General features: G+C 22.5%; 1 protein-coding gene across 1 annotated transcript in view; it reads right to left on the minus strand.

The window, feature by feature from the left end:
- Positions 1-10073, minus strand: part of LOC117177712 (cAMP-dependent protein kinase type II regulatory subunit) — a 60416-nt gene that overhangs the window by 25246 nt on the left and 25097 nt on the right. Inside the window, exons 3-4 of the mRNA XM_033368628.1 lie at positions 8637-8720; positions 5633-5739 (exon numbers count right to left, since the gene is read on the minus strand). Of these exons, the coding sequence (XP_033224519.1) occupies positions 5633-5739; positions 8637-8720 (191 nt within the window). The remainder of the gene's footprint in view (positions 1-5632; positions 5740-8636; positions 8721-10073) is intronic.

Consider the following 10073-nt stretch of genomic DNA (forward strand, 5'->3'; position numbering starts at 1 on the left):
AAACCTTTGAAATCTCATTAAATTACTGAAAATCATTTTAAAATTTCTTGAAAACTTTTCAAATACGCCAAAATAATCAAAATTCTTTCCAATCTTTAAAAATTTTTTTAAGCGCTTTTGAAACTTTCTTGGAATTTTTAAAAAGGTCCTAAAAAAATATTTTTAATTCTTTGAAGTCCCATTAAATTAATGAAATCAATTCAAAATGCCTTGGAAACTTTTTAAATACCCTAAATATTGTCAAATTCTTTTAAATCCCTTCAAATTATTAAAATCAATTTAAAAATCATTGGAATCTTTTAAAATTCCCTGAAATATTTACAATATTTTGAAATCTCATTAAATTACTGAAATTAATTCAAAACTCCTTGGAATGATTTTAAATGCCCTAAAATAATCCAACAACTTTTCAAGCTTTTGAATTTCCTTACATTTTTTAAGGCTCTTTCGAAACTTTCCTTTTAAATATTTTGAATCTCTTGAACTTGCCGTGGAATCTTTTCAGATACCCTAAAACATTTCAAATTCTCTTAAATCCCTTAAAATTATTGAACTCAATAAAAAAATTCTTGGAATATTTTGAAATTCCCTGAAATTTTTCAAATGTTTTAAAATCTTTTGTAATATTTTGTAACGAAAGTATTTAAAATCCTTTTAAATCTCACTAAATTACTGAAATTAATTCCAAATTCCTAGGCAACTTTTTAAATACCCTTAAACAATTCAAAACCTGAAAAATATTTTGAATTCCCTTATATTTTTAAAGCTCTTTTGAATCTTCCTTGGAATGTTGAAAATACCCTGAAATATTTCAAGTCCTTTGAAATCCTATTAAATTAATTAAATAAATTCAAAACGCCTCGGAAAATTTTCAAATGCCCTAAATTAATTAAAATCCTTTTAACTCGTTTAAATCTCTTGAAATCGTTTAAATCGCTTGGAAATGCCTTAAAATCTTTTAAAATACCCTAAACATAGTCAAATTCTTTTAAATCCATTCGAATTATTAAAATCCATTTTTAAATTCTTGTAAAATTTTGAAATTTCCTAAAATATTTCAAATCTTTTGAAATATCTTGTAACTAAACTATTTGAAATCCTTTTAAATATCATTAAATTACTTTTTAAATGCCCTAAAATAATCCAAAACCTTTTCAAGCTTTTAAAATCCCTTACATTTTTTTAAATCTCTTTTGAAATTTTCTTGGAATTTTTAAAAGAACCGTAAAATATTTTAAATTCTTTGAAATCCCAATAAATTAAATTAATGAAATATTCTTTAAAAATTGGAAACTTTTTAAATATCCTAAATATTGTCAAATTCTTTTAAATCCCTTCAAATTATAAAAATTTAATTTAAAATCCTTAGAATCTTTTAAAATTCCCTAAAATATTGAAAATCCTTTAAAATCTTTTGAAATCTTTGGAAATTTTGTAAAGCTCTTGAAAATTCCTTGAAATTTATAAAATACCCTAAAATATTTAAAAACCTTGGAAATCTTTTGAAATCCATTGAAACTTGTAAAAGAATTTCACATTTGCTTGAAAATTTTTTAAAATACCCTACAATATTTAAACTCTTTTGGTAACACTGTAAATGATTTAAATCTTTTTTAAATAACCTAAGATATTTCAAATCCTCTGCAATCTTTGGAAATCATTTGAAAAAGTATTTTAAATTCCTTAAAATTCCTTCGAATTAATTAAATAAATATAAAATTCCTTCATCAACTTCTCGGTTTTTACCCGGTTCGCAACCTTTTCAAATTATTTATAAAAATATTTCTAACTTATTTATAAAAATTTAAACTTTTAAAATTGAAGTTTAAAAGTTTTTTAATTCCAAAATTTTATATTCAAATGCTCAATAAATTACAATTATAAAATGTAAAGTAGTAACACTTTTCAATTGAACAATTTTACATTAAATGCATTCAAACTAAAAAATTAAAAATTTTATAAATTGTAGACTTCAATGATTCAGATTCAGTTTCAAAAATATAAATTCATGTTATCATTTTCAGTGCTCTAAATTGAAGAATCAATCAATTAATTTTAAAGAACTTGAATTATATTATTTCAACCAATTAACCATAAATCGTGTACGATTAAAATTTTTTAACTGAAACATTTTCAACATTAAAAATTGAATTATTTTAATTTTAAATAATTTGATAGCGTTAAAAAGCTTCAACATTTTATTTCAAAGTCTTGAAAAATCTACATGTTGTTTCGAATTTTTTCAAATTTAAAATTATTATTACAAGTTTTTCATAATTTCTAAATATCTTTTAAAATTATGCGAATTTAAAATAATTTTTCAAAATAAAAAATCATTCTCAATTTTCCTAGCCAACAATTTAACTTACAAATTAATAATTTTTTAAATCGAAAAATTAAAATCGTGACGTTCAATGTTTAAAAGCTCCTCGAAATTTTAACGATTCAAGGCTTTCTATTTAAAACAATTAAGTTTCAAATTATTTACATTTTGTATACTTATATTTTTATACTTTATATTTTTTTTATTATCAAATAAAAATGTTTTTTATCAAATGTTTTCAATTTCAAACGCTTTTAAATTAAAAATGTACGCTTAAAAATAAAAATCTCAAATGGAACATTTGGTTAAGCTAATTAAACTAATTGTTTTAAAAAATTGTTAAAATCGAACTTGGACAGATTTTTCTTCTCAAATTTGTCCAATTTCCGGTCAAAAAATAAATTCACTCTCATTTCCCGGTATTGTCCAATCTCAAAAAATCGCCGGTTTCCCGATCCGGGAGCCATCCCTAAAATAGTGTACTTTCAAATATAAAAATAAGAATTTTCAACCAAAAACAATGACCAGAAAGAAAATTCTTGAATTTTTAACAAAATAATAAACATTTTAAATTCAAAATAAATTGTCAAACCAAAAATAATTATAAAATAATACTTTATTAACACACTTTCTTTTCTAAACCTAATTTATCTCGAAAATTCCTTGCCATTTTTAAAAAATAGCCTCAAATTCTTGAAATTAAATGAATATTCGTTGGAATATTTTAAAATATCCTGAAATCTTTAAAAATCTAACATTCCTTCAAATGATTAAAAAAAATTTGTAAAATATTTATATACTGCCTAAAATATTTGAAATCCTTTGAAACATTTTGAAGATTTTTTAAAAATTTTAATCCTTTAAAATATTTTAAAATCCCTTAGCATTTTTTTTAATTATTTGAAAACTTCTTGAAATTTCTAAAAATTCCCAAAAATATTTTTAATCCGTTGGAATCTCCTACATTTTTTGAATCAGTTGAAATCACTTTTAAATCGTTTTAAATATTTGAAATCTCTTGAAGTATTTTTTAACTATTTGGAAAAGTCCTTGGCATTTTTTAAAATATCCTGAAATATTTTCAAGAAATTGAAATCCCTTTCAATTATTGAAATAAAGTAAAAATTCTTTGAAATCTTTCAAAATATCCTAAAATATTTTAAATCCTTCAATTTTTTTTTATTCCTTGAAATTTCTTTTTTTCTGAATTTTTGAAAATAACCTAAAATATTTTAAAATCGTTTAAAATAATGTAAAATACCTCAAATCATTTGAAATCTCATTACATTTTTAAAATCAATTCAAAATTCCTTGGAACTTTTAAAAATAGCATAAACTCTTTTAAAATAGTTTGAAATTTTTTAAAACCTTTTTTAAAAGTTCATTGGGATTTTGAAAAATACCCGAAAATCTTTTTCTATATTTTAAACCCTTGAAATTTATTAAACAATGTCTTCGAATCTTCTTAAATATTCAAAAATACTTCAAATCTTTTAAAATGTTTTAAAATCCCTTGCAATTTCTTAAAGCTTTTTTGAAAAATACATTGGAAACTTTTAAAATACCCTAAAATATTTCCAATCCTTTAAAATATTTTGAAAACTTTTAAAAGCTCTCGAAAATTCCTTAGAATTTTAAGAATAGCCTAAAATCTTTTTTTCACATTAGAATTCCAATCATTTTCTTAAAGCTGTAAAAACTTTTGAAAATATCTTGGAATTTTTTAAAATACCCTAAAATCTTTTCAAAAAAATTGAAATATCTTAAAATCTATTGAAGCTCTTGAAAACTCCTTGACATTTTTTAAAAATACTCTCCAATATTTAAGGTCTTTTTAAAGCCCTTGAAAATTGTTTGGAATTTTTAAAAATACCCTCAAATTTTTAAAATCCTCTTAAACCCCTTAAATGATTCAAATATGTTCAAAAATTCCTTGGAATCTTTTAAATTACTCTGAAATATTTTAAACCCTTTGAAATTGTTTGAAAACTTTTAAAAACTCTCGAAAATTCTTTAGAATTTAAAAAATACTCTAAAATCTGTTGTTGAAAAATATTTGAATTTCCTTTAAATGACTGAAATTTGTTCACACTTCTTTGGGATCTTTTAAAATACCCTAAAATCATTTAAATCCTTTTAAATCGACTGAATCCCTTGAAATTTTTTGAAGGTCTTTTGAAAATTCCTTGGAATTACAAAAAAATACCCTAAAATATTTCAAATTCTTTGAAATATCATTAAATTAATGAAATCAATTCAAAATTTCTAGGAAACTTTTAAAATACCCAAAAATATTTCGAATCCTTTAAAATACTTTGAAAACTTTTAAAAGCTCTCGAAAATTCCTTAGAATTTTAACAATACCCTAAAATCTTTTTTTTTAAACATTGAAATTCCAATCACTTTATTAAAGCTGTAAAAACTCTTGAAAATCTCTTGGAATTTTAAAAAATACCATAAAATCTTTTTTAAAAAATTGAAATATCTTAAAATCTATTAAAGCTCTTGAAAATTCCTTGACGTTTTTAAAAAAATACTCTCAAATATTTAAAGTCCTTTCAAATTCCTTGAAATTTTTTAAAGCCCTTCAATATTCTTTGGAATTTTTTTTAAATACCCTCAAATTTTTTAAATCCTCTTAAATCCCTGAAATGATTAAAATCTTTTATAAAATTCCTTGGAATCTTATAAAATTCTCTGAAATGTTTCAAACCCTTTGAAATCGTTTGAAAACTTTTAAAAGCTCTCGAAAATTCTTTAGAATTTAAAAAATACTCTAAAATCTATTTTTGAAAAATATTGAAATCGCTTTAAAAGACTGAAATCTGTTCAAATTTTTTTTTTTTGGAATCTTTTAAAATAGTCTGAAATATTTTAAATCCTTTCAAATCGTTTAAAAGCTTAGAGAAACTCTTGGAATTTCTTAGAATTTAAAAAAATACCCAAAAATCATTTCTTTTTAATTGAAATCCCTGGAAATTTGGTAAAGCTCTTGAAAAATCCTTGAAGACTTAAAAACACCCTAAAAAATATCCTTAAATATTTTTCAAATGTAATTTTTTAATCATTTTTTAAAAGTTTGTCAATTCAGAAATATTTATAGACCTGAAGTCAAAGGTGATTCACCCATCGGTGAATTTATTTTAAGAAAAGTGATTAAAGGGATCTTTTCATTTTAAAAAGTGACAATCAGTGATTATCTTGAAAAAAAATTCTCTGACTTTCCCCTGATTTTCCTGACTTTCGGCCACCCTAAATTTTATAAGAATTACAAATTTACTTAATAGAAAATCCAGAAGTCAAATTTACCTTTCGATTACGTAAAAATTGTCTCCGTCGTCTCCTTGTCGAATGATATAATCACCAGGATTGACGGTCTTTTCAAACATCGCATCGAGCACATCACACATTTGCTCCTGAGATGAAAAAAAAATACCAAATTTAATTAAATTTAATCAAGCTCGAAGAACTAGTTTTGTGCATTTTCAGTTCTTTTTGTTTCATTAAAAACACTAAAAACAATGAGAAAATTTCAATAACTTTAGAAATAATTAACATTTTTTTCAAATTCTTTATCTCAATCAACAAGCGAGACTCCATACTATATTTTTCCTATTTATTGAGAAATTTTTAGAATTTTTATCTTAAATTCTATTCTAAAGTAAAGTTTGGCACAAAAAAGTTGCAATAGTTGATATGATCACCAAAAAAATATTTTCATTTTTAACGAAAATCAGTTGGATTAAATAAAAAAATGCAAGATTCCATCAAATTAGTTGAATCCTCAACAAAAAATCCCACACAAAATATTGAATTTTTATGCCAAAACGTCGAAATTTCAGCATAATAGTTGAGTTTTTAACTGAAAAATATAAATTCTTAACAAACAAAAATTTGAATTTTCATCCTAAATAATTTTTCAACTAAAAAAGATGCGTTTTTAAACAAAAATGGAGAAATTGAAATTTCAGTAAAATAAATTCACTTCCACCTAGAAAAAAGACGCGTTTTCAACAAAAAAGTTACATTTTCAAGCAAAGAAATGATTTAACTAAAATGACTCTTCAACAAACCAAAAAATTAATTTTTAACCAATCATTTGAATTGTCAATCCAAAAGATTAATTTTCTAGCACAAAAAAAAAATTCAATCAAAAATAGAATAGTCCAATTTTCAGTTATAAAAAAACATTATAGAAAATATAAATAATATTCAACAAAATATGTAAATTTCAATCCAAAGAAATAAATGATTCCCAAAAAATAGAATTAAGTTTCCAGTAAAAATTAATTTTCAACGAAATAAATTGAATTTTTAAGGAAATAAAATGAATTTTTAACGAAATAGTGCAATTTTTAGCCAAATAGTTAAATTTTCAACAAAAAATTAATTTTCTACCAAACCTGTCCAAGTTTAAATAAAATACACGAATATTAAACTAAAAAATATAAATTTTCAGAAAAAAAGAATAGTTAAATTTTCAGTTAGACAAATAAATTTTCAACAACAAAAAAACTAATTTTCAACAAAATAGTTAAATTTTTAATAATAAAAAAATGAATATTTAACCAAGAAGATGAAATTTCTATCAAAAAATATGTATTTTCTACAAGTCAGGGAATAGCTAAATAAGGAGTTGAAGAAATAAATGTTTAACTAAAATTATGAATTTACAAAAAAAAGAAGTTTTAATCAAATCGTTAGATTTTGAAACAAAAGAATTAATTTTCCACTAAAGATAAAATTTTCAAACCAAAAATACATGAATTTTTAACTAAAAGATAAACTTTCAATTAAAAATATAAGTTACAGCTAAAAGGTTAGAAAATGAATTTTTAACTAAAAAAAAAAATTTCTACCAAAGAAATAAACTTTTAGCCAAAAACAGATTAGTTAACTTTTTAGTAAAAAAAATCATTTTTTGACAAATAAAATGAGTTTTAAACTAAATAGTTAAAATTTCGACCAAACACTGCATTTTTCAACCCAATAGATTGATTTTCTATATAAAAAAAAAACAAATTTTCACCAAAATATATAAATTACAAACCCAAAAAGATAAATTTTCAATTAAAAATAGAATAATTAAATTTTAGAAAAATACATCTACAAAAAACGGAATTTCCAATAAAATATTTCAATCATTAATCAAATATTTAAATTTTTGAGAAAAAAAAAGAATAGTTCGATGTTAAGCACAAAAATAAATTTTTAATCAAATAACATAAATTTATAAAAAATAGTTAACTTTTTAATCAATTTCAAGCCCAGAAGATTAAACTTCTATCAAAAATCATAAATTTTCAATAAAAAAATTAATATATTTACATTTGTAGTGAAAAAAATTTTATTTATAACCGAATATTGCAATTTTCATCCCAAAAGATTAATTTTCTACCAAAAAAGTCAAATTTCCAAAAAAATACATGAATTTTTATGAAAATGCGCCCATTTTAAACAAAAAATAAAATAATCAAATGTTTTTAAAAAATTCAACCAAAAGTAGAACGTTTTAATTTGAGAAAAATACGTTTTAAACAAAAAACGAATTTTCAACAAAATAGTTAAATTTTCAGTAAAAAATTAATTTTTAAACGAATAAAATAAATTTTCGAAAAAATAGTTCAGTTTTCAACGAAACAGATGGATTTTCAAACAAGAAAATTAAATTTCTATTAAAAAAGATAAAATTTCCAACAAAAAATTCAATAGTTAAAGTAGAAAAAATTATTATTTTTAGTAAAAAAACAACTAATCTTCAACTGAAGAAATTAATTTTCAACAAAGAAGATTAATTTCTAACAAAATACATTAACTTTCAACCAAATATTTCAGTTTTTAAAATAATGGTTAAATTTTGTACCAAAGAAATGAATTTTTAACTAAAAATATGAATAAGTCACCAATAAGATTATTATTCTACCACAGGACAAATTTTGAAAAAAGTACAAAAGTTTTTAGTGAATAGTTGGATTTTCAAACAAAAAAGATCAATTTTCAACGAAAAATATAATAGTGGATATTCCAACAAAAAAAAAAAAAAGAATAAAAATTTAATTTTTAACCAAAAAAACGATAGATAAAAATATTCTTATAAGTTAGGAAAACAATATGGAGACTTACGTTTAAAATGAGACCAAGAACTTGAAAATATTTTTCAAATTATTTCCCCAGTTATAAATTTTTTTCAAAAACATCGAAATGTGATAATTTTAAAAGTCTTTTTAGAAAATTATCTTTCGTGTTCTTACGGGGAAAAATTTCGATTTATCATAAATGTTAACAAATTAAAATAAATATTATATTAGAATACCTTGTCTAACGCTCTGAATAGGAGAATAGTTTTAACGCTTTCACTAAGTCGATGCCGTTGTGTGTCGCTTTTTGGATGGACCATCTGAAAAAGAGAGACAAAAAATGATGAAAAATAGGGGCAAAAAAAGTGCCATTTGAAAAATAATAAAGAAGAGAACAAATAGAGCACTCGGCCTTAGGAACGAAGGCCTTTCGATAAAGAGACTCTCTTTCTCTCTTTTTATCTCTCCTTTGTCATTCAAATTAAACTTCGAGAGAGAGAGAGAGAGAGGCGCTTATCAAAAGAGCAAATATATATATATACATTTTTTTTTCTTTTTGAGAGAGAGACAGGTATTTTTTTCTCTGTGGGTGTTAGATTCACATGACAATAGTCGATAATCGAAAAGCATTGTCTGGTTTCCAGTCAGGCATGCAGTCCCAAATGCAAACAAGAGAGGATACTGTGTGACGTGAGTGCCTTTTGTTATGTTGGTCTTGTGTCAAGTATGCAACTCTTCTACAATAACCCATCCTAATTAAAACAACTCTTAACAAAACACATTAATACCATCGATTTCATTTATTTCATTTTTATTTTTAAACAGAAGCAGGCATTCTTCACTGATAATTAATAGAAAAGTCGAACAGAATTTTATTTTTTATTTATTAAAAAATATCACTTTTCTACTATAAAAAGTAAATGTTGAACAGGTTAAATTTCGATCAAAAATTTTCAACCTAAAAAGATGAATTTTCAACCAATAGGGTAAACTTTGAACAAAGAAAATAAAAATTTTGTCAAAGGATTTTTTTTTATAATAGGAATAAAATCATTTCAAATTAAATATTTAAATATTCTTTCTCTAAACCAAAAAATATTGGGTTTCCACCATAAAAGATGAATTTTCAATAAAACAGTTGTATTTTCTAACAACAAAATTACTTATCTACACAGTATTTTAATCCTTAACAAAGTAATTCAGTTTACAACGAAATAGTTCACTTTTTAAGGAAACCGTTGAATTTTCAACCTACCTCGAAAAGTACTAAAACAATTTCAAATTAAAATTTTTTTAAATCTTTATTTCAGCCAAAAATGATTACTTTTTCACCATAAAAGATGAATTTTCAATAAAAAAAAACGACTTTTGAAGAAAGCGGAAATTTTTTAGAAACGGAATAAAAAAATTTCAATTTAAATTTAAAAAATTCTTTATTTCAGTCGAAAAAATTATTTTTCTACCCTAAAAAATGAATTTTCAACCCACAAAGATGATTTTGAAACCAAATAGTATCGAATTTTCAATTCAAAAGACGACTTTTCAACCGAGAAGGCATATTTTAGAAACGAAATAAAACAATTTCAAATTAAAGTTAAATAATTCTTTATTTCAGCCAAAAAATATTACTTTTCTACCACAAAAAAAATGAATTTTCAATCAAACGGTCGAAT

This window comes from Belonocnema kinseyi, chromosome 1, assembly GCF_010883055.1.
Source record: "Belonocnema kinseyi isolate 2016_QV_RU_SX_M_011 chromosome 1, B_treatae_v1, whole genome shotgun sequence".
Taxonomy (NCBI): Eukaryota; Metazoa; Arthropoda; class Insecta; order Hymenoptera; family Cynipidae; genus Belonocnema; species Belonocnema kinseyi.